The following is a 24,330-nucleotide window of genomic DNA, read 5'->3' as shown; positions in this document are numbered from 1 at the left end:
ACACAACATCACATCGAGGGAATTCTTCAGTCGGACGTGGAGGTGGAAACACGTTCCTTCATCCTGGTGACGGACTGATTAGAACATGAACTGTGATGAGGGTCGGATTCAGACCTGGAGAAGTTCCTTTCAGCTCGATGACGTTTATTCAAGTGAGTGATGACACAGTTTCACAAACGCTTGTACAACAACTTAGATCCTCTGTGCAACATAGACGAGAGAAGAAGAACCAAATCATAAAAACCTGCAAAACAAACACACAAGGAGCCACAGACGATGAGCTGTCACTCAAACACACAACCTTCTCAATGTCAGTGACTCGAGCACAAATTAAAGACATTGCTTTTTTTTTTAAGTAACAAACTGAATTTCAATCTCTTATCAGTTAGAAAATGAATTGATAATAAACTGGCCATGTTTTTAAAATAAAGATAAAGCAGTGAATGGGTTTAAGTTCTATTGGTTTATATATTTTACAATAATCGAACTCGTATCATTTCATTTAAGTTCGGCGCTGACTAACGTTGATTTAACGTTTGCTTGACTAAGATTTCTTTCCTTTCTATGAAAAGTTAAAAAAAAAATCGAATTTATTCTGCTAAAAACAGAGAAATTAGTTTTGTTTTTGTAGAAATAGTTTTTAATATTTAACAGAAACTTCACCAACACATTCAGGCACAAGAGTTTTAAACAAGCATCATCCTGAGAATCTGAAATCTCACAATAAAGCAGAAACAGGAAACTTGTATTAATTATGATGAAGCATGATGTGGTTTGACTCCTCGTCGGAAAAACAAGATTCTGAAACAAGCAGCAAGAGAAAAATCAAAGCTTAATTCACCCAGAGATCATTTCTGAAGAGACTCATTCACTCAGTGTTAGTTTCAACACCTGCACATTTCTATGTAGCGTTATCAGAGAAAATGATTGACTAACGTAAAGTAAATTTAGTTATTTCAAACATTATTATCAAGAACCAGGAATATGTACCCTCCAACAATTTATTCAAAATCATCATCATAATGATAACATGAAGGAGCCGGATCAATGTAGAAAACTATACACTTATAAAACGTTATCTCATACAATGTTTTGTCAATCGTCTGGTGATGAGGGGGCTACAGCACCCCCTGCTGGACAGGACAAAGCAGTGAAATGAATCATCAAAAAAACGTTTGTCTTTGCATTGTAGTGTTGCCGTTTGTTTGCTTTATAAATTCCTGGCGTACGACTTTCGGCTCTCGACTGTTAACAACATGAAACTTTGCACGTTGCCCCGTCACCTCAGCGCTTCAAGACCAATATGTAGTTTAGCTCCTGTTCTGTAGTTAAGGTTCTTTTTAAAAAACGCAATGTCACCGTTTAGTTTGCCGAGCTCATGTGTGCTTGTTGCGCAGTAGCCGGAGGCGGGACATGACCTCGTCCCAGTCCAGGTAGGCGCCCTCCAGGTGTCTGGAGCTGTCGGGCCGGCTGACGAAGCTCCTCCGTCCGTGGAGCAGACGCCAGTTATCAAACGTCACCACTTCACCTGAAATACGACAAACACGCAGAGTTCAGATGTGAAGAAATGTTTCAATCGACTCTCAGGTTGTTTTAATATAAGATAGGATATTTTATTGTCAATTTTAATTGACTTCATTGAGCTAATTCAGTTTGCATCAGCTCCATGTTTCCAACTGACTTGTAAAAAAGGATCTCAAGCACTTGATGGTTTCATATTAATATTATTTTATGTTTTATCATATAATATAATCTGTATTATTATTAAAGTACTCTCGTGTTTAGACATCAGGCTGAAAAACTGGTTGAAGCTGCAAACATCAGCCTCACAAGGAAATAAGTGAAAATATGAGTTGAATTTCTAATCATAATTTATTATAAATCTTCTGCAAATGTTGAGAAAGTTTCCATCGACTGCTTTTCAGTAAATATTAGGAGTTAATTTGTCGTCTTTAACATTTGTTTTAAAAAATGTTTCTCTGGTGTCATTAAACTGCAGAAGAAACAGGTGCAACAGGAAATAACACTTCAAATAAAGACAGAAGTAGAACGTGATTTAAATCTTTGTCTGATTCATGTGTTTCACTTTGAGGTTACAGAGTCGACACAGAATTCTTTTTATTCTTTTAAGTTTTTATCTGCAGCTGTTACTTCTCTGTTTTTTTTTTCAATAGACAAACGTCTTCACTTCTAATTTTCCGTGATTACCCAACAACAGACGGACCCACACCTCCTGTTGTTGTGTTGCATTGTGGAGCCTGTTGGTCTTGTTATGAGCGATACAGGAATAATGTGACTGTTCTCACTTGTTCAGCTGTTTCCACTGTTCTTGTTTCCAAATATCGTACAAATGATTTCATGATGAGAACTAAGGGGAACATTAAATCCCAGGAAGTGCAAAAAAAAAGCTCTGCTAGATAATTTTATGGCCATTTGTTCTTTGTTCAGATCCTGCTCAATCCCTTTTCTCTGATGAACTCACACTCACAACCTTCTCACACCTGTTATCAGTTTGAAAGGTGGGGTCCACTGACCTGGCTCCATGGTGTAGCAGACCACGTTCTCCGGGCGGTTCATGAGGTCGGTGAAGGCCTTCAGTCCTCGGTAGAAGGACTGGACCTGGTGGACGGGCAGGTCCAGCACCGAGTCCCTGGTGGCGTTGTTGAAGTTGATCCTCTCGACTCGGCCTTTACGATCGACGCTGCTCAGGAAGAACGAGGGAAACCAATCAAACACAAGAGTTTTACACTCGACTGATCAATTCATTCAATGTTTAACTAAGAATACGTATTGACTGCTGATCAGAGCAAACACGTCAAAGTCACTGGTAAAACGTGATTAGTTTTAATCTGATATAATCTGGAAGAGGTCGATTTTAGAGTTTCAGAAGAAAAACTCTAAAACTACTGAGAATCTTGAAGGTTTGTTAAGAAAAGTGCCTAAAAAATACAGTTTAATATAATATAAGACAATGAAGAGATTGAAAATATTCATATTATAGAAGTTACATACATTAATATTATATTATAATACTATATCTAAAGATGGAAGACATAGGTGAAGCAGATTGCCACCTGGTGGCCGGCTGCAGAATACATCATACTACATAAACTTGGTCACAGGACAATTAAACATTTTGACAATTTTCTGACATTATGTATTATCACAATTATTTGATGCATGTGTGTGATTATTAAACATATCAGTGATTAATCTAAAAGCAGCTGAAACACACCTGCTCTGAGAGTGTAGAGGCCATGTGGAGAACATCTCCCAGCCAGCAGATGGCAGTGTTGCATTTCAATTGGCACAACTGGCCCTCGCTGGTGAGATACACATCTTCCTTTGTGATTCAATGTGTTGTGTAGGATCTGAATTGTTGCCTCAAACACAGATGCTAAACGTGTGCGCACATGTATGAGAGTAAAACCACAACATGTGTTCTCCACTCACTCGATGATGTGTTTCTTGGACTGCAGCAGGAAGTCGCAGTAGTCCCTCCCCATGTCGGTGAAGTCCACCTGGGTGGAGGTGAGGGTCCTGTAGGCCTCCGGGTCTTCTCTCTGCAGCTGCTCGACCATGTGGAAGCCGTCCACCACCTCGCTCTCCCCCCCCTCCACGGCCTGGCTGATGCAGTGCACAAACTGCACCTATGACGTCCAAAACACACACACACAAATGCTCATTTTGCAGCTCTTGAGGCCGTAAAAGCCAAAATGCCAGCAGTAAAAACAGGAACATGAATTCAAGAGTGATGCCATGTAAGTGAAGTTGAACTCACTCCTGGTGAGAAGTGTAGAGCAGGGTAGTCCGTGTGGAGGCTGAGCCGATTGGACGTGTAGGCCAAGTTGTTTGCCATGTTTTTGTCCTGGACCTGCCATGTGTGCCTGAGGACAAAGATAATATTCATCAATAAACTCCACGTTCATTATTTAACTCTGGCTTTAGAAGATCAGCGGCGACAATTAGGCTGTGAGGAGAAAAAAAAGGATGAGATGAACTCTGCAGGGCTCCCTGAAGGGGGGGGGGGGGTTCACAGGAATGCTCCTCTGAAGTAGATTCTTCATTGAGATGCAGCAGGAGTCGAGCGCTAATGAGGTAGAGTTATCTTCCCTGTTCTGTTTGCATGCCTCGTTCGGATGCCCGGCTCGTAAAGCAGTCGAGTTCCTTGTGATGGACTTCAGCTCCAGTCTGCAGCCGCTTCACTTCCAGCAGCATGAGCTCATCTGCTGGCAGAGGAGAAGCTTCACGCTCCAGACCCCGGTTCTGACTGAGTGCACCAGGTAATTCCTCTGGCTTAGAGGAAAAACAGAAAAAACGCTGGAATGCTTTTAGGTTGTTTTCTCCGTCTCTGTCCTCGAGTAATCAGCTCTGCAATAAGTCAGAGAGATGAACTGTGGAGGATGAAGGGAGCAGCAGCCGCTCACTGAATCGATGCTGCAGAGAATCTCCCTCAACATTTAACATTATAAATCAAGAGTCTTATAAAAAAAAAACCTTCCTGCCTCGTTCGATTCCCGGGATAACGGATGTAAATAAAAGTCTTTTGTGTTTGATTTTCTCCAACAACGCTTCCCGGGCGTCGCTCCAGCTAAAATATGAAAAGTGGAACATTCAACAGGAAGATTTAGCGGCGAGTCAGATTATTAACCAGTGGCTTGGCCGAGGCCGACTGGAGAAGAGAAGCGGAGGATGCACGTCACGCAGACTTACCCGTAGAACGTGAGCCTGAGATAACCGATCCTTTCGGAGAGTCTGGCCACTTGGCCCCGCTCCCTCGGCGCCCCCTTCAGGCGGACGATGCCAACGCGCCGCAGGGCCAGGAGCCAGGCCAGCGCCGCCTTGTCGTCATGGAGGACTTCCTCGTAGTCGCCGGTGGGAATGTTCAGCTTGGAATCAAAATAATAACGATCTGAAATGAGAAGAAGGACGAGGAGGAAATAATCCTTTTAATAGAGTTTCACATGTTTTTGGTTGTTGTGCGTCTGCCAAGGAAACAAACTGCGTCTGCAAGGAGCCGACTTGGAGCTTCTCCGCCCACCAAGTGCATCTGTGTTCTGACATGAAGCTGAACTGTTTCCTCACTTCATCAGAGGGTCATTGTTTCTTCACCTCAGTCTCAGCTTCTCCTGTTAGAATCTATTTATTTCACTGAGCATCGATCCAAAGACTCACAACCACCACAAGCTCTCAGGCAGGTTTTTTCTTTCTGAATCATAAACTAATTAAAGTTTGACTAAATAAAGATAATTAAGGGTCAACATCGTGACTTTGAAAGTTCAACTGACCAATATGGATCTTATATTTACTAACTTATATTTACATTAACACCCATTGTGAACCCTAAAGGACAAGTGACAAAGAAAAGTCCAACAATGTGTGGAAAGTGCACTATGGGAGAAATATAAACATGTACTTGTAATGTGTATATATATATATATATATATATATATATATATATATATATATAAATATACACATATATATATACATACACATTACACGTACATATATATACACATTACAGGTCCCTCAAAGCCAAAGAATCTTGATCGCCACCTGGTGGATGGCTAGAGAATTTGTCTTAAACCCGGTTTCCTCCATGTAAGTAGATGGAACATGGCCCAAACTAAAAAGTCCAATCACTTCTCAAAGATGTGTTTTGGTGATTTAAGGTAGTTTTCATCACACTACCTTAAATTAGATGTGCATATTTTCACTAAATGTTGGTTTCACTGTTTTTAGATCATTAAAATAAATCACAGATATTTCAAAACAAGGACAAATTCCACTAAATCTGTCAAAACAAATCGACTCAAGTATGAATGAAAAGACAAATCGTCAATTTGTAGATTTTTCAGACTAAATTTAAATTGCAATCAGATCCATCAACAGTTTGACAGACTTTTGTTTGTTTTGCAAAATGAAAGGAATCAATAATACAGGTTCTATTATCGGCCTCCTGCTCATTAGAGCTGATCTGGTCTATAAACACTGACACTGGACGCTGCACGCCAGAGTCTGCACACTTCAAGACGAAATAGCTGGCTGAGAAAAATCAGCATGTCTCCATCAGACGGACAGAAGTGGAAAAAAATCCTCCCACCGCTCTCCACCCAGCTGGCTCGCCTGCTCTTTCCACTGAGTCTCTCTCCAGTGACTTCCACAGAAAACAGCTGCTAAGTACATTTGGAGGGGGGGGGGGGGGGTGCTGAGGGGGGGGTAACTGAGGGGATTGTGTACCTGTCTGATGTTTACGGTTCCTCTTTGTGTCTCTTTTCCATCCCCTCCGACTCACAACAACACAACAACTCTCCAAACGGCTGCATCGCTAACGGATTACAAGGCTGAGGCCAGCACACACACAGACACACACACAGACACACACCTAGGACGAGGTCCCTGGAAAGCGTCATGCATAATTTATCGTCCTCCGGAGCGCCCGCAGCTTTTAAAGAAATGTGAGTGTTGGCGCTGAAGGCCACAAAGATTTACAGACGCAACAAGCAGAGTTTAAGTCGTAATGAGAAGTTTCAGCGGCGACAATCTTTAAATTAAACATTTTGCCGGGGGGGCGGGGGGGCCCCGAGCGCTCCAGATGCAACACTCCTACTCACAGCGATCCTCAGGAGTCGCTGACCTCCCTCCAGGCTGTTGTCACAAACAATGAGTTTCTGGCCAAACAGTTCAAAGGGTCAGGAGCCCCCCCACCCCCCCACCACCACCACCACCACCCCTGCTTGTTAAAATCTGTCAAGCGGTCAGACGGAAACGGAGGCTGAGAATGAGGAACTGGGGCGAAGGTCAAAGCAGAATGTTACAAATGACTCTCGTGAAACTGGACCTGGACGTGAGGTGCACAGCTGGGTGCCCGGTGTCTTCAGCTCCACAGCTCTACGGTGTCGGCCGGGACCAAGAGGCCGAGGTGTCGGTCGCAGCGTGACCATGCCTCGGCCGAGCCCCCCCCCCCGGCTGCAGCTCGGCTCCGTTCTCATTTTGAAACCCCTCTCACGTTTGTTTTTTGCTGCCGCAGAGCGAGTTCACACAGAGGTCGAACAGAAGAGGAGAACTGAGCGTGAACGTCTTGCCTCCTTATCGTGTGACCATCTCCTCACACGTGCTCGTTTTATCTGAGCTGCAGACGCTTGATAACGAGTCTTAGATGTGACGGATAATGAAGAAGCTTGTTTTTTTAAGGCTCTTGTCAAACTGCAGATTAAAAAAACAAATAGGAGCCTTGTCGGATACAGATCTGCTCAGATCTAGAACAGATGATAAAAGGAGCTCCAGTGGAAAATAACATTTATTCAAGTGCAGTACCGAGGCATGTTAGAGGCTTGTTTACTGTAAATCTACTCTGTTTGACTTCAGAGGGAAATATTTAGCTGTATACAAATATATGACTGAGGCATTTTATTTGCTAAATAAAACAGTTTTTCAACTCGTATCAGCTCCCGAAGAAGAAATCTGCTTCCTGTTTCCCCCGACACTCGCTTAGTGTAGGTGAATGGTCATGTGACAGCTTTCTTCAGATTCGTCAGTATGTTGATACAGAGATAAATCCCTTGACTAGACGGACATCATTCAGGTTTTAAAGCCAAAACATGTTAGCATGACGCAGCCGACAAACTTCACATCAGCACCACTCACTAGATGAATCAGTTAAATATGAAAATAAGATGGGAACAGCTTCGGACTTTATTGCTTCCTGAGGAGCCGACTTTACTCTACACAAAGAGAATCTGACTAATCACAGACAAAGCCCGAGACGTGGACGGTGATTAATGCTCGAGGACTGTCTGTGCCTGTGTGGAAGCATTAAAGTCAGACACAAAAGGAAATGATCCGGAAAAATTTGCAGAGAGAATGACTGGAAGAGAAATTTGGAAGCAAAGCAAATCTTTTTTTGAAAAGGCCGGCCTTGTGGGTCCATCGAACAAAAAGTAGCATGTGCTTCTAAGTATTTTGGGGGCGAGAGAGAAACACACAGAGAGTGAGGGAGCGTCACACTGCCACAGCCCAGAATTCCTGGTGTGTGCTGATTTGTGTAAAACCACTGGACAGTGCTGGCATGTGCATGACGGGACACCTCTGACAGTCTGACGAGATAGTAGATGTGCATAATCCCCCCCCCAGCCTGTTACAGTGGCTTTTCCAGATGAGGGAACCCGAAGCCCCGGCTCCTGTGGCTGCCGGGCGGCTCATGGCAGTTTGGCCCCCGGCCCCGCTCACTGTGCTCGGCTGGAGCTCGGTGGGCTGTGTCGCCCGCTCTCCTCTGCAGCTGTGAGACCCTTCAGCCCTCTGCTCGACTCGCCCGCTGTTATCCACAGAGCTGCTGTTTTGACTCGGTTAAGTTTGATCACAGGGCTCCGATCATCTCACTTCAATGGGGCCGTCTGTGGAGCTCACACACACACACAGGAAACTGGGCCTCGTGAAAACCTGACTGAAGCTGTTGTTTATAGAAGGAGCTCAGTTTAGAGATTCTACTGAAATAAAATGAGATCACCAGTTTTTTTCTGCACCGAGGTAATCCCCAAATATCCATTGTTGGATTTTCTCGGCAGCAATAGAATGTGGTGGAATAAAGCCAAGTACATTTACCTCCCCCCCAAAAAAAATCACAAACTGTCCTGGAGAACATATCTGAAGTTTTTCTATTTTATAACACTTTAAAGTTCTTCTCGCTGAAAGGAAGAGTGAAATGTTGTAGTGTTTACTCCTGCACATTTATTTGACAGCTACAGTGACTAGTTACTTTATAAAATAAATGTCCCATATGGTAGAAAGTGAGGCTGCCATGTGTACACTGCAGGTCTGGGTGCTCTTTAAACTCAGAAGAAATAATAATGGGAACATTGATCAAGATGATTATTGATATCGACTGATGTCACAACAAACATTTAGCTTTTAATATTCATGTACTTTTACGGGATGTATTCTATATTACCTTACTTTGAAGGTTTTAGTACTTCCTCCGCTGCTAAATAAACATAGTTTAACTGACGTAATTTTCACAGTGAGTAATAAATCATTATTAATGTTTTTCCATGTGTTAACGCATGTTCAATATTTCATCAACTGGTGAGTAACTGCAATTATAAAATCATCAGAAATTGAATAACTTTATTAAGGCTTGAAATTGTGTTGTGCTTTGAAAAAGAAACTCAATCTCACCAGACCCTAGAGTCCAGACATTTGACAAATAAAAAAAAGAAGCTGTGCTCCATCATCACCTATTAGTGTGTCTGTATGTGTGTGTGTTGTTTGTGTGTCTGAGTGTCAATGGAGCGGCAGGAAACCCGCTCCACCCTCGACCGATTCGACAAACGCACCTTTATTTACGCCACAGTCTTGGGTGACAGGGCGGCCGACCTCTGTGCAGACAGACCGAGCAGTGTTTGCTCACCAGAGAGCCGCAGCCCCTCCACAGGCTAATCCAGACCCAACTCTCTCCACCAGCAACTTTAGCTTTTCCAGTATCCTACCGAGCCTTGCAGTAGTTTGTCAAATGATGTCCTTTTTGCCAACTTGCACTCAAACGGCTCTCAGTGTTGTATGACGAGCCAAGCGGGCGCTCCGCTTTGCCAAGGCAATGAAACGTCCAATCATTATAATCGACCGGGCTTTCCATGCAGGCCGATGTAAAGAGATGACAAAGGAAGAGCGATTACAGGAATACTGGGAAACCACTGAGGGTGAAAAATGGTAATGCTTTCTGAAAATGGGACAGTTTAGAAATGTCTTGGAGCTGATGAGTGAAGGGTTTGGCCGACCAACATAACGTCTGACACGTCCGAGGCCCTCCAACACTCAGCCGTCCATTATTGCAAATTTTGGACGAATGAAAAACGAGTTTACAACTTCAGATTCCACACATTCCTCTCAGGTTGGTAACACAGCGTCCGCACATGTGTGAGGACGTGTGTGAGAGGCTGGTTGAGCGTGGCGTGTGAAGTGATGCTCAGGTTTGGAAGAACATGAGCGTTTTTCCAATCGAAGGACCTCCTCAGCTTTGTTTCCAGGAGTCATCCTGTCAACTGACGAGTGATGACATACGAGACCAAATTCAGACCAGATGGCAAGAAGCTGGGGGGGGGGGGGGGGGGGGGGCAGCAGCCAGAGAGAGAATTGACAAATCAGCTGCTGCTTGGCGGAGTAAAGAATCCGTCAGCAGACTTAATGAAGAAACGTCCAAACTCAAGAGTTTGTTTAAGTGACCGATCCGTCAGGAAGTTTACACTAACTTTCAAATAGACTGACGTGTTCTGTGGGGACTCCAAACAGGAAGTGAGAGACTAACCAAGAAACAAATTCTTAAGACTTTATATTTGTTGCAGGTAAGAGCAGACTACTGTTGTGAATTTGACTGACCATTTATTTGACAGTAGAAGTAGAAGTGTATAAAGTACTGCTTTCGGACATGGAACTTGTCCGAGGGGCTGCATGTGAGAAGAGAAATGTCTGATTCAGTGGCTCTGGACACTTTCTGGAACTTCTCTTCTCAGAACCTGGTGAAATGTCCAGAAAATATCCCAAGTGAGACCACGTCATAATACAACTGGCGTGTTGATAATGATTCTGACACAGAGCAGACATGAACCTGGGTGAATATATAAACATCTCAAGACCTCAGGACAATCTCCTGCTGTGTTCTATAGGAAAACTCCACAATGTCTGAAAACAGTTTAGTTTGAAGTAAAATGCTAAAGTTACTATTTCCTTAACTAATAATCAAGTGTAAAAGTGAGTAAGATTAATATTATGAACATGTACATTTAGGACACTAGCATTTCCAGCTTCCCGTTTGGTCCACAGCCAGTCTCTTTTGGATTTGCTCCAACGGCAGATGTGCAAACCTCTCGTGGTCTTGAATTTCCATCTCGTAACAGACGTCACCAGGCCGTAAATTAAAGATTAACAAAGAGTGATGCTTTTTTAAAAGGTGTGATGTTTCCTCTCCTTCAGCTCAGCATAGATCTGGACCAACTCTGAAGTCCTCTGAGACATTTTTGGGTCAACAAGACAGATGCATTCAATTTGTCAAGCAGGCGGAGAAGTTGTCCTATATTAGCATCCACATGTTTTCCCCAAGCACCATGAGTAAATTATCACAGTCAATTATTAAGTGCACACTGCCAGGGAGTACCTTCCACCTTGTATGTAGGGCGTGTATGGCTTTTGTCAAGACTTGTCAGCTTCACAGGGATCTTCCTGCAGCTGAGATTGATTAGGACCAAATAGTTTGGCCGTGACTAGTAACTGGGATTATTTTCTGGAAGACCAGAGGAAGATATAAAATAGGGACAGCTGTGATTGTGACAGAAATCTCATTGCGTCTTTGGCATAACTCATTTTAGGAATTTTTCCAACAATGCATTTCACAAAATGTGCAATTAACATGTGTATTATTCAAATACCTATATTTCATGGGACTATCTTTTGAAATGTCTGAATGTGTGATCATTAATAGTGGTCAGTTAAAGCTCTGCTCACGATAATCAGCTCCAGACCTCCACAAAGTCCCCAAATCAGGAGCTGGTGTTAACTGGAAATTGTCAATTTCCCTCAATTTCTGAGCTATGATGCTTCTCTTCAAATCACAATTGACAACAGCGGATTACGGTTGTCTGAGTAATGTGTTTCTTCCAAATGTGGAAACAAGGAGGCTTCATTTGCTCGACGAGAAATTTTAAATGGGGAAAAGCCAATTCTGACATATTGAGTCTAGAAATAAAGACTTCAAAAGGATCCAGCTCCTGATTCAGGACACAGCAGATGTGTCCAGTCCTCACAGGATACTTGGTTACGAGTCAGCCTTTCTGTGGTAGGTTTGTGGTATTACTCATTCTGTGAAAGATGGTGACGATGGCCATGTGCTGAAAACAGCCGGCTGAATCAATCGTATATTGTTTTCCGGTGAGTCAAGACGCGATGAGGAGTCGTAGGAAATACCCAAAGTCCTCAGGGTCTCATAAACTCGTCTCTCCATTTCTGTTGGTTTACTCCTTGTCTAATTCATGGCTAAGTATTTATTTGCCACCTTAATTAGTTCAAGTATGTAGACCTGGAGCAAAAACCTGCAGGTATGGACTTGAGAGACCCACACGGTACCCATCCATAATCTATACAACTTTTCAGGGTCGTGAGGGGGCTGGAGCGAATCCCATTGGGTCAGCGATGAGGTCAACCCTGGACAGGTCACAAGATAGGACATACAGAGTTACAGAGTCACACCTATGGTCAATTTAGAGTCAACTCAGTCAAGGCCTGGGCCACAGTGCATGCTAACCACTGTACAATCATCCTGTCCTGACAATTAACTTAATAAATAACAAACTAATAACAAATGGAACCAATTTTATTTAGAATAACTCTTAAAACTTTAGATTTGTAACCAGAAATCTGTTTTTTAAATTGTCTCTTGACGTGCAGTGCAAAAGTATTTTGGATGATCTCAGAACCTTCTCCCTTAGCTCCTTTCAGTACTGGATGGATTTTGGGTAATCCAAACAAATCACTCAAGTTGTAACAGCAATGACATGGCTATTATGTTGAGGTTGAGCAATTCAAATGGTTCCCTGGATGAAAGAAAGTTTGCAAAGGGATCTTGGAGAGCGGACTGACGCCATTTGACAAAATACAACTGTGAGGTTGTAGATATGTGAGAGGAAAAGCCGAGATCCCTCTATTTTGTCCTATTTTTTACTTTTTGAGAAAATCTATTTACCCTAATTCCCAAGAGCCTGTTAAATATCAGTGACATGAAATTAGTCATGATTCACAAAACGACTAAATAAACATGACAAGCTCAAAATTTGAGTCGTGAGACGATGACATGCTCCAAATATTAAAAGCATTTGGCAGCCGTTTCAGCAAATCACTGACAGATTGTCGATGAAAGGGAGAGTCATTGCAGATAAGTATGTGAGTGATATACAAGCTTTTGGTGATGAGACGGGTTTCAAGTGGACAAACAGGCACAGAAATGGCATGTGTGGATGTCAAAGAACTTGAAAACATGTACAAATCAGGTGTAAATACTTCTACTGATGCAGGAAAAGATCAAAGTGTTGGATTCAAACATAATTCTGAGAGCATGCATACAAACAGCAGTTAGCAAATTAAAATTAAAGGAGAGTGCAGAGCCTGGAGCAGAACTAGAGGCTGGATCTCTACCAAACTAGTAGATAAACCATTTTATTTTGAAGTTTATATCCAACCTATTGAAGAGTAATAGTTGTGACCAAAAAATGCAAACCTGTGGTTGCACTTGAGGAAAAATCAATTGGCCAAGACATTTTACAGAGTTTGTACAATTTGATCTTGAGGTATTTCACTTGATATCCAGACCAATATTGATTTACCGGTGGTGCTCAAAACTTTTATTCCCATGGGGAACATGAAGGTTTGAAATCAAATTTCATAACAATCCAGCCAATATCTGTTAGACAGTTCACTCAAAACCACAGAGGAAAGTTGGGGGAACACCAAAGACGTCAGGATCTGTGGTATCGGAACCAGGAATGTCATCACTTGGATTTATCCTCTGGGCAACATAAATATAAGTATAAAATTTCAGGGTAATCCATCTAATAGTTTTTGACATATTCCAGTCTAGACTAAAGCATTGGACTGGGTGATCCACCAACAAACAGCCTTTCCAACCGGGGAGCCAGGCCTCAGCTCTGGCTAAGAGAAAAACCCAGTGCACTGGACTGTGGTGGCCTTCTGTAGTCTTTTGTCTTTTAAAAAATATATTCAAATCAAGACGTCCCACTGAAGACAGACCCATAGATGACGCACAGCTGCAAACAATCTTTGTTCTCTCGCAAAAAAGCCAAGAACCGTGCAACCAAAGTGGTAAAATTCAAAAACAATGAAACCATGAAAGTGAGTCAAAACCCAAAATTAGTGTCCAGTCAATGAGAACTGTATATGTGGATATTTAGAGATTCAGTAGGAAAATGTCTGTAAGATCCCCCCAGTCGTGGACACCGGGCAGTTTGAGTTTGAATTCCTGGTTACACATACCTACAGGCTCAGGGAATTGCTTGTTCCCAGGGAAGGAAATACTGGTGAGCTTGTGTTTGGTAAGAAACATGCAGATCTTTTCTTGACCCTCAAGTCTAAATAGGTTTTCCATCTGGCGGAGGCAGAGAGGGGGTTCTGAATGAGACGTTCACATTTAAACAGATGTCAGCTTTTCAGAGAGGTCCAATTCACACCAACGTACGTGCAGACCTACTGTACCGATATTTATTTTTCGTGTAAAGTAAATGTCCAAAGCCAATAAACTAGAAATGCTGACAAATCTCCTGTGCTTCCAAAAACCCTGGAAATACACAATTCAATGTCTGGTAATGATGGAAACGTATCAACCGGATGCCAGAGTCGACCTAATCATGTCACTACTCCACGGAAAACTATTCTAAAATGTGTGATAAGTACATTTCAATGTCAATCAACAACATTTGGGACTGTGTCAAAGTTAAAAAGTCATACTGTAAGTGCCCTTGATAAGAACTAGTTCCATGTCTTGCTCCAGAACTTGCTGCTGAACTAAAGACTGCAGTTCAACTTTGCACAACTCCATAGAAACAGTAAAAGCAGAAGAAAAAAGCATTAGCCCAGACATTTAAAAAAAGAGGAGGTATGATGCGGGCTGAATAATATCCCCACAGCTCCAATTATCATATTGACCTCCTGGTATCCTGAGCGCACTTCACTTTCACTGCTGAGAACACTTTAACAGGCAGGGACGGGCCTGTTAAAGTCTAGGTGCTCTGCATGGAAAAGGAAACAGAAACTCAAACTGTGGACTATGCTTCGCTGGGTTAACATCATCGAAAGCTCAGCAGTGGGACTAGCACGGAAATCCTCGGAGGTGAAAGCTGCGCATTACACATCTTTTGGAGAATGTGCTCTTGTTATTCTGTGTTAGGAATTTCAGGGGGGGAAATAATTTAACCCAAATAAACCCTGTGCGTCATCTCGTATTGTGTTTTTGAGTGAATGAGTTTAGCAGCGTCTTCAAGGTACGCCCCTGGCTCTGAGCGGAGAAGAATCCACTCTACAGAATGACTTATCTGTCTCTAAATTGCTACGAGGGAGATCTGTTTACTCTTCAACACGAATGGAGGAATTCTGAGACACACACACACACACACACACACACACACACACGCACACACCCTTAATAGGTCTGGAAGGTAGCAGGAGCCACTCAGCCCTGTGGGTCCTTCAGGACCAAGTGTGTGTACACAAACTGACTTCAGTCCATCCCCCCACTCCACTGATGTGCTGCTACCTTGTTCCGTGAGTTTGCATCGTCTGCTGTCTGGCAGGACTGTAAAGTGTATTGGGCCCCTTGTAAATGTACTATAAAATGACTTCTCCCTCCAGTCTTTAGAAAGAACGTCCTTCCTTAACAACCCTGTTGTGTTACTGAGGAGAAATAGTTTGGAAAGAAGAGTTTAAATCTGGGACATCGTTTTCCCCCAGAAATAAAGTCAGCAGGGAAAATACACACATTTTCATTTCACAGCCAAACAGACCTGAGAGCTGCTGCTTGATCAGGTAATGGATGTGAACAAGCATCTTGTTCCTATTGTTACCGCATGTTTATCTCTTAAATTTAAAATATATATTAAAAATATAATCCTTGTAACACACCTACCCAGTTATATATTATTTTGATGTTGTGCATCACAAGTAAAGCATAGTGTTGCCAGCACAACCTATTTGATCAATACATTCGTAAAAGCTTCAAAAAGAAAAGAGAAGTGAAGATTGAAATGAAGCCAAAATTTCTTGAAAGCATAAAAAGAAGAAACGAACAGAATGAAAAACCACACACTGGACGTTTTGTTAATTTTGCAGTAATGTCAGTGTGAAATAAATTTCCGCTGAGTAACTTTGACAAACTCTTTCATTAACAAGCAGCAAAGGACCAGTACGTCAACATCAGATCGATCTATTACAGAAGTAGTCCATCCTCTCTTAGGGCTTTAGGATATTACAACATTTTGTGTGAAAAATGAAAAACATCTATTGCAAATTACCCTTTATGGATCTTCTTTGTCTTTTGGACAGTTCTTTGTGTTCTTCCAGCAAAATACAGATCCAGGCCAGGAAATCAGCATGAAGGCCACACAAGGGGAGAGAACATGACGCTAGGAGAAGGACTCGGACCAACCAAGACAAAGCCGAGAGTCCACATTACAACGAGGAGCCACTTCTGTTGTAGAGACGTTGTTTGAGTGTGACCCAAACACCATTAACCCTTTTTTACAATCTACTCAATCATGTGGCGTTTGCAAAGTACACCTTCAACTCTTTTCAACTCACTGTGACTTCCTGTGCTTCTTCTCTGCTAAATTAAAACTAATCTGAGCAGACAAAGAGCACAGAATTTACCCCAATAACTGTTTTTGATGCCCTAATAAGCTGGTGACAAACATATTGCATCTCCCATAACTTCTCCACAATAAAAGCCTCCTGCTGCTTTGCTGGTGGAGAGCAGGTACATTTCGCATTAGAATTAACTGAACACAGGTCTACAGCTTAAGACGATCAATTCTCAGTGATTTCAGTCTGATAAGTGAAAGTGCAAACAGGAACACTGGACTGAAAACAATCTACCAACCAACAGAGAGCCAGACAGAAGCTACGGAAGCTGACGATTTGTAAAAACACTGATTTGTCTCTGATCTCTAGCTCAGAAAAACAAGTTCAGTCCCTTAAGTCCCAGCTGAGGGGAGGAGACGGTGACTGGAGGATGGATGTGGTCGAACCCGCTACCAAGCAAAACCACATCACCGCAGGTCAGTGTGGCTGAACCCAGCTCCGAAGCTGGAGTGACAGCTCATGTTATCACCGCTTGGTATTTGACATCACAGCGTGACATGATGATGCTGCTGAGCTGCAGGATCGAACGCTTGCTCCGAATATTATTGTGTGTTTATGCATCTGATTTACACAAGTTTGCTTTGGGCTCCAGATACAAGTACAAAGAAGTTTCTTCACCAGACTCTGAGGTTGTTTGGTCCGTACACTTTTGACTTTTTTAGTTTAGTCCAAACCAAAATAACGGGTGTGAAAGATGCCAGACCACTGACATAAAATGATGTTCATTATATTACAACAACAGTAATAAAGTGAACCGGTTCATTATTTTCTCCATTCAAACGGAAAAAACCAATAGTCAAATTGACAACATGCCGATGTCAGACGCACGCCCACGTACACAAATCAATAACATGTAAAGTAAGACAAAGCCTGTGTGGGTTATGATGACCAGACGTTCATCTATAATCCAAAAGCTCTTAAGTGTGCTTTTTAAATTAAAATGTGAAACCAAAACTAAACAAATCAATTATTTATTGACTGTCCTCGGTAAACTCTACTTCAAATCATTTCACAACAACAGACTCACACATGGATTGTGCAACTACCCTCATATCTCTCTGCCAGCAGCGTTCTTTTAGTTTATGTTTTTATGTTGTCGTCGTGTCCAAGTTGTAGACGTGGCAGTGGTGAGAGAATTCCTTGTTAACAGACAATAAAGCCCTATCTTCTCTTAATCTTTACAGAGAGGCTACAGCAGATTGAGCTGGGCCAAGAGAATAGAGGTGAAAGTTCACAACACCGATTCACTGCACGAAAGTCTAAAATCCAGAGTTATAGTAAATTGACTTTGAAATGAGAAAATAGAAAAAACTGGACTCACCATTGAGGAAAAGCTCTTCCTGCAGTGACTGTCTGGCAGCGGTGGAGAAGCAGCGTCTCCTCAGCCACTCTGAGTCAAACACACTGCTGTGATGGTCAGGCCACACAACCGACACCTGAGACACAAAACAGCAGATCGTTCACAACCCGCCCGAAAAACGTTTTAAAGTTTAGTTTAATATCCAACATCATCAACACATGGGTGCATCAGTGCTGAATGGAGGATTTACAAAAATTCATCTCTAGTAAAAATTTCCTGTGAAGGGGAACACAATGTGAAATGGAGTCTTTCCCAAAGATCTGATCTAAAAACATTAGAACTGTTTTATAAATAGTATCTTTAACGTCTTTATCTCTAAAGTTTTTCACATTTATTTTCTTGTAAACTACTTTTATCCACAACAAGAAACTCTACAAACTGTACGACTGTTACAATTGAACAGTACAAACATGTAAGAGCAGATGGATATAGATTAGTAGAGATATATTCTAATTAAATGTGACAAAAATTGTGAGTGGGTTACTTTGCTTCAGTTTCTATGTGCATGTGTAGTACTTGATCTACATGCTTTAAATCAGGAGGCTCATGAAGCTCAAAAATAAAGTTTCTATTCTTTTCCAAAAGTAAAACCTTAGTTACATATTTCTGATTATTGGCATTGCTCTCAGGATGCAGCATGTTTTATTTTACATATTTTTATTTTTTTTAATAGCAACAGAACTATAACCAAGCCCAAACAGGTCACATATTGAAAAGTGAAAGTTCAAACTTTATTTTCCCAAAATGGAAAATAATTACAATCAATTTGAATTACACAACCGTAGTTTCACAGTGGTAGGTTACTTTTATACCTGGAGTCTTTGGAAACAGCTAGTTTGGATAATAATGTAAACATTAATGCTTTTCCCTTTATACAGAACAATTGTGCAGTTTATATGAAGCAATACCTTGTTGTCATTGATGACCTCTACAGAGTCGATCCCTGTGTGGATGTCCAGATCACACATCACCAGCTGCCTGGCCTGAGCTGACTGCAGGGTGCACACTGGACACTGGCAGTTGTCTCTGAGCCAGGTGAACGGGTACAGACTGGTGCCTCCATCATCCCACTCCACCTCCACCATCCGCGCCTCGTCCAGGGCCCGGGCGTGCCTCAGGGACTGGCTCGCCACAGGGGCCGAGGCCGAGACCATGGTCTGCTGCCCACGAAGCTGCACTGAAGTAAGAAGAGAGGCCGGTGGACCTGCAGCCTGCCCCAGTCCACGACAGGCCCTGAGAGCCTGGCAGGCCGCGGCAGAGGAGCGACTCCGCAGGGCCGGCAGGGCGAAACGGGCAAAAGTGCTCATCCACATTTCTGAAGGCTTCCCACCAGGCACCTGTGTCTCAAGAGCAGAACGTGCCACAGAATCTGTAGATAATAAGAACAGGAGGCACGAATAGGAGAAAGAAAATGGTTAAATAGAGAATCCTGAACTTTTACCTTTCGGATGATGTGCTTCCAAACCGGGAGTGAGTAACAGATCAATATTATGAGTCTCCTATTGAGCTTAAAAACTGAAATATCAACAAATAAAATGTCTAAATGCCATACAATTAAACTGAGGATATAATGAGCCAATGGGATGAAGTTCAAATAACAAGACCCAATTTTTTATAACAACTTAATGACTCTTTTCAGAAGCATAACACTGTGTTGTGCTTGTTCTAGATCGATGCCAAGCTCATTGGACACAGTTCAGGGAGCTTTTCAATGGGCTTTGAAAAGCCTCCAGTCATCAGGAATGGACTGGTAACTGTGCCAACCAGAGGTATTTTCTAAGCTTGGTCAGCTGACTGTGTTTTTGGTACGATCCGAGCAAAGCCACAAAAACCCAATATAATAGTAGATAGTGTTTGTTGTTTATCAAACGGTTCTCATCTTCTACTCATAAAGAAGAGATTAAAACCATGACCTTCACTTAAGAAAAAACATCTGCTGTTAAACTTTAAAAAGAAGTGGATAATGTTATATTTATTGTGATTATTATCAATAAAACATGAAATGAAAAGTTTTATCTTGATACAATTATGTTTTTTATTATTATGTTGTCCAGCTCACAATCTGAGTCTTCTATGAGATTCCATGGGTCTTTCCTCAGTGCACTGCTCCAGTGACGATAAGTCAGACTGACCTTTGGGTTCCTAGTCACCTCTCCCACAGTGAAATGAGTCTATCTGTTGGATGCACTTCAACAGTAGCCAGTGAAAGTTCAAACGTAAAATAGGTGCAAACTGTGTAATTGGTTATACTGATAACAAACCTGCAAAAAGATGCCAACACTCAAGTCAACATAATTGAGCAGATATCACTATCAGTGGGTGGATGTAAAGTTTGATTAGCAGACTGTGAATACAACCTGTTTGTTGACAAGCTAAAGGCACTGGGGGATATTTACTTTCACTAAAGTACACATTATAGGTACATGTACTTTAAATTACTTCAGGTATTTGTGCAACTTTCTACTTCTACTTTTTCGATTCATCACATGCATATGATAAACTTACAGAATATGAATTGCTGCAGTTTAAACTTCCCAACGGTCTATGAACTAGTTCCAATGAACTCAACCTCTTCAGCAGTTAAATGCAACACGTTAACGCAATCTTAATATAAAGTTAAGTACACTACTACACAATGTACTTCACATGTATACTGATGTCCAACTTTCTACTTGTACTCCAGGATATCGGCAGGAGGTAAAATTGTACTTTTTACTGCACTACACTTGTCTGACAGCTCTAACTTTACAGCTTAAAATACCAAACAGTGCATAAATGTATATTATATATATATATATATATATACATACATACATGAATGCAGCTGTATATAATAATCTAGATAGAATATTAAACCATATTACTTGCCTTTTCTATAATTTCCTCTATCCACTTGATGATACTACTTGAGGTTTAAATGCAGGACTTTGTACTTGTACTGAGTATTTAAGTACTTTTACAGAGGTACAGGAACTAAACACATCGTCCATCAAACGTGTGCGACTTTAAAAATAGCTCGGATGCTAAAAACATTGCGAGTGTTAGCCTTTAGCTTGGAGGAGGCAGCTAACTCGTTTGTTGGATAACTAGCTCGACTACACACAGGTTTATTATTAAAGTCACAGCTGGAGAGTTAAAGTGTGTGTTGTTACCTGTGTGGTTCACACGCAGCGGGTCCTCCACACACACAAACACACACACACAGACACACACACCGAGAGTCCGTCAACACTGCCGGCCGCCCGTCACGGCTCTTTATGGGGGCTGAGAAAGTAGGTGAGAGGTCGAGCAGGAAGTGAACGATGTCCCACTTCTCACACAGTTCAGCTCGGTTCGGCTCGGATCAGATCGGATCAGTGTGTTCTCAAGGCCAAGGGTTGATTCTGAGTCAGCCGCAGAGGAGGAAGGGTTTTTTATGAATATTGGTACTTTGACAACACAACAGTATTAAACAGGGTTAACGTTCAGTATGTGCAATGTCTAGTAAAAGTACAACTGAGGCTCTGGGGCATTTATTTAATTTCATTTCTCTTTTAACCAGGAGATTAAAAATTAGATTTTTCAAGGGGAACCAAACAACAGCCTGCAGCAAATTCCCCAATCTCACAATTCAGACAAGTAGCGACAGGATCAGGTGAATTAAAAACAGTCTGTCTTTTAATGACTGATTTTTAACTGGTTTTGTTTTTTGGTATTTTCTCTCACGTTATCTTTCGCTAAAAGCCCTTTAAAAATAAAGTTATATTGTTATTATTCCACTCTGCATGGATTTAGACATGAACGTCTGCCCCTAGGTTTTCACTGCGTAAATCCAATAGACCTCATTAGAGGAAGAAAAATAAGCAATTGAAGTTTCAGTTTGTTGAACAAATACACTCGGTCGTGTGGACTTGAGGAGCAGGGCCATGAACCTGTGACCTTCTGATTATAGGATGACCTGCTCTAACTGCTGAGCCACAGACGTGCCTCCTTGGGTCATGCCCCCATCCCTCCACATAATCTAATTTCATCATTTGAGTGGCATCCGAGAATACATTCTTCTTTCTACATGTCTGTTAAACTTGCACTTGCTTGAACCCAACCAACCTGCTAAAGAGGATTAGCAGTTCTGAGTTGCTTCCAAGATTCAAGATGTTCTCAGTGTGTGCAAACTGGTTATACTGGTAAACACATCTTCAAAAGGTTTGCACAAGAGGAAACTCCCATATGAGCAATAATAAACAAGTTAGATAATAATAATAACAGTAACATAATAGATATACAGGTTAGAAGAAAATGGGTATTTACAAAATAACTATACAATAAAAAAATATGAATACTCAGTCTATCCCCCAGGTTTTGTTGAATGGTTAACCTCACCTTGTGAACTTTTCAAACATTTAAATCAAACAATTTCAAGTTTAATACCAATCAGTCATGTAGATGTTGAAGCATGTTGCCAGATTAGTGGCCGGTTGCCACAGAGCACCAGGCACAATTACTGCTGAAGGATCTAAACCCAACCTTCCATAAGTAAAAGCTTCACTCGTACCTCTGTCAGTTGAACTTTCTCAGGATCAGGAGCAGAACAGTCTTCAGTCCAAATGGTAACGACTAACATTGGAAGTTCTGTTTTTAAAAAGCTGCATTTTTATAATTATTAACCAGGAACACAAAGGGCCGGACCATTTTATGACATAGCCGACCGGAGTCTCACAAGGTAACTGATGATTAGACGTCACCTTTGCAGCATGACCTCAGTGCACACGTGTCAATTAACAACAACAACATGAAGCTGTATCCAGATGACGGTGCTAGAAAAATGAAATGTGCTCGTTAACACCTTTAAATACTTTGGATCTTACTTTATTAATGCATGGGACGATGTAAATAAATGTGGTATTAGTACAATGCTGCTGTCTACAGTAGACCGAAGCCAGTGGTGATGAAAATATTAAATGTTACAACAAAAAAGGATGACCCAATTTTTTCTTGATTTAAAAAAAAATAAACAGTTTCTAGTTTCATTGAACATGTGAAAAAATATATAATTAACGATAATGTATATGGAACAAAGAAGCTAGCTGGTATATCAAAATGTTGGACCGATTAATTGGCCACGATTGTCTAAGATTACATATCATCCATGTTTTTAGTTTGTCTGGTCTCCCCTCTTTGATTCGTTGTTCGATAACAACCGATATAACTGTTTTCTAACTGCGGACTATTTAAATTGTGACCATAACTCCAGTTACAATTTTTCTCAATACTTGATTCTGTTTTATTATTCCCCAACACTGGCTGTGTCAAGGCAACAAACTTACAGATCTATGTATGTCAAGATTCATGGTCCATATACAGACATGCATACAAAACTACAGTAAGCCTCTACTCTGGGTGAGTTAATGTTCAACCTGTAATAAAACAATACTTTATATTCATCATGAATTCACTGTTATGTGTTGAAGAACAGCAACGGTTGACCTGACTTGACGGGAGGTGACGTTACTCAACATTTAAAGTGACATCACAAAGAATTTTATAAAATGTGTAATTGTGTATTTCCTTTACTAACCAGGATATCACACAATGCCAGACTGCATGACACGTTGAACCCATACTGGCTTCCACTCATATCGTCCACGGACAGAAATCTGAGGCTGCAGTGGACACATGGTCACCCAAACTGGGCAAGACTGGATAAACGTAGCCTGGTCTCAGGTCAGAATTTGGCATCAGTGGCATAAATCCATTGACTAAACCCGCCTTGTGTCAACAAACTGGTGATAGTAGTGTATTCGATTAACCAACAACAGCAATGGCAATGTTACAACCCAGTGAGCCTGTAGGAGTAAGGGAAGCAACACAGACCCGGTATTAACTGGCCATGTAGCCTTTTATTGTAATGGTGCAAAATTAAGATCCACCACAGAAATGATAACAGGCATTGAACAAGGTGAAGAACAATGGGTGACGGCAAATCATTCAACAAACCACTTCCTATACCAGTCTGATGGTCTTTCTTGTTCTTTTGAGCCGGCTAGAAGCGGGGAATACTGGATTGTTATGCCAGTGGGCGATGCTGGGCGGTACTGGGTGGTGCTGGGAGGTGCTGGGGGGTGCAGGGCGGTGCAGGGCGGTGCTAAAGGAAGAATCCCCCGGAAGTGGTTGACCTGAGGAAGTACAGAAAACACTACTCAATGATTATCAGTATCTGGAAGCTTAGTAACCCTGCACACCACCGACTCCTCGATGCCACCGTCCATCACAAGCTTCTACTGTGCACATCATCACATGCCAGCTCAGAGGACATCGTCCAAACCCCAGAGACAGACACCATGAGCAGTGAGACACTTTTGTGCATCGGGAATCAGACTGATGCACATCGCAGTCCTCGGTTTACGTAAGGCTTATGTAACACGTTCACTTCCACATTTTTGCAATATAATATGATATTTTACTTGGTCGATAAATCTGATAATAAATCTGTTTTTAACTGTGTGTTGACCGCTTAAAAAAATATACTCTGCTCAAGATTTATTTATGTAGGTCAGAACCCTGAAGATCGCTCATGCAGTGGA

The 24,330-nt window shown here is 41.8% G+C and overlaps 1 protein-coding gene across 4 annotated transcripts; it reads right to left on the bottom strand.

Annotated features, from left to right (window-relative positions):
- Positions 1–127: 127 nt before the first annotated feature.
- Positions 128–21,066, bottom strand: bbox1 (butyrobetaine (gamma), 2-oxoglutarate dioxygenase (gamma-butyrobetaine hydroxylase) 1). Of its 4 annotated transcripts, XM_062395119.1 has the most exons (9): positions 20,923–21,066; positions 18,679–19,139; positions 17,732–17,846; positions 4,714–4,912; positions 3,782–3,887; positions 3,454–3,650; positions 2,535–2,701; positions 1,360–1,528; positions 128–801 (listed from the first exon to the last, which is right to left on the bottom strand). In XM_062395119.1, the coding sequence occupies exons 2-8, from the start codon at positions 19,081–19,083 to the stop codon at positions 1,377–1,379; spliced, it is 1,341 nt and encodes a 446-aa protein (XP_062251103.1). In that variant the 5' UTR covers positions 19,084–19,139; positions 20,923–21,066; the 3' UTR covers positions 128–801; positions 1,360–1,376. The 4 variants fall into 4 exon arrangements, with proteins under 4 accessions (XP_062251103.1, XP_062250843.1, XP_062251017.1 ...); XM_062394859.1 differs by having other exon boundaries at positions 128–1,528; XM_062395033.1 differs by having other exon boundaries at positions 128–1,528; positions 18,679–19,107; positions 20,923–21,049.
- Positions 21,067–24,330: the final 3,264 nt, after the last annotated feature.

Source organism: Platichthys flesus, chromosome 1, assembly GCF_949316205.1.
Source record: "Platichthys flesus chromosome 1, fPlaFle2.1, whole genome shotgun sequence".
Classification (NCBI taxonomy): domain Eukaryota; kingdom Metazoa; phylum Chordata; class Actinopteri; order Pleuronectiformes; family Pleuronectidae; genus Platichthys; species Platichthys flesus.
The sequence above is the reverse complement of the archived record's forward strand: the minus strand, read 5'-3'. Positions and strand labels throughout refer to the sequence as shown.

Coding starts and splice junctions, on each gene's coding strand:
- bbox1 (XM_062394859.1), bottom strand. CDS start 19,083: ATGTGGATGAGCACTTTTGCCCGTTTCGCCCTGCCGGCCCTGCGGAGT. Junction 2,702..3,453: donor TCCAAGAAACACATCATCGA/GTGAGTGGAGAA, acceptor CTTCCTGAGCAG/CGTCGATCGTAAAGGCCGAG. Junction 1,529..2,534: donor CTGCTACACCATGGAGCCAG/GTCAGTGGACCC, acceptor GTCGTATTTCAG/GTGAAGTGGTGACGTTTGAT.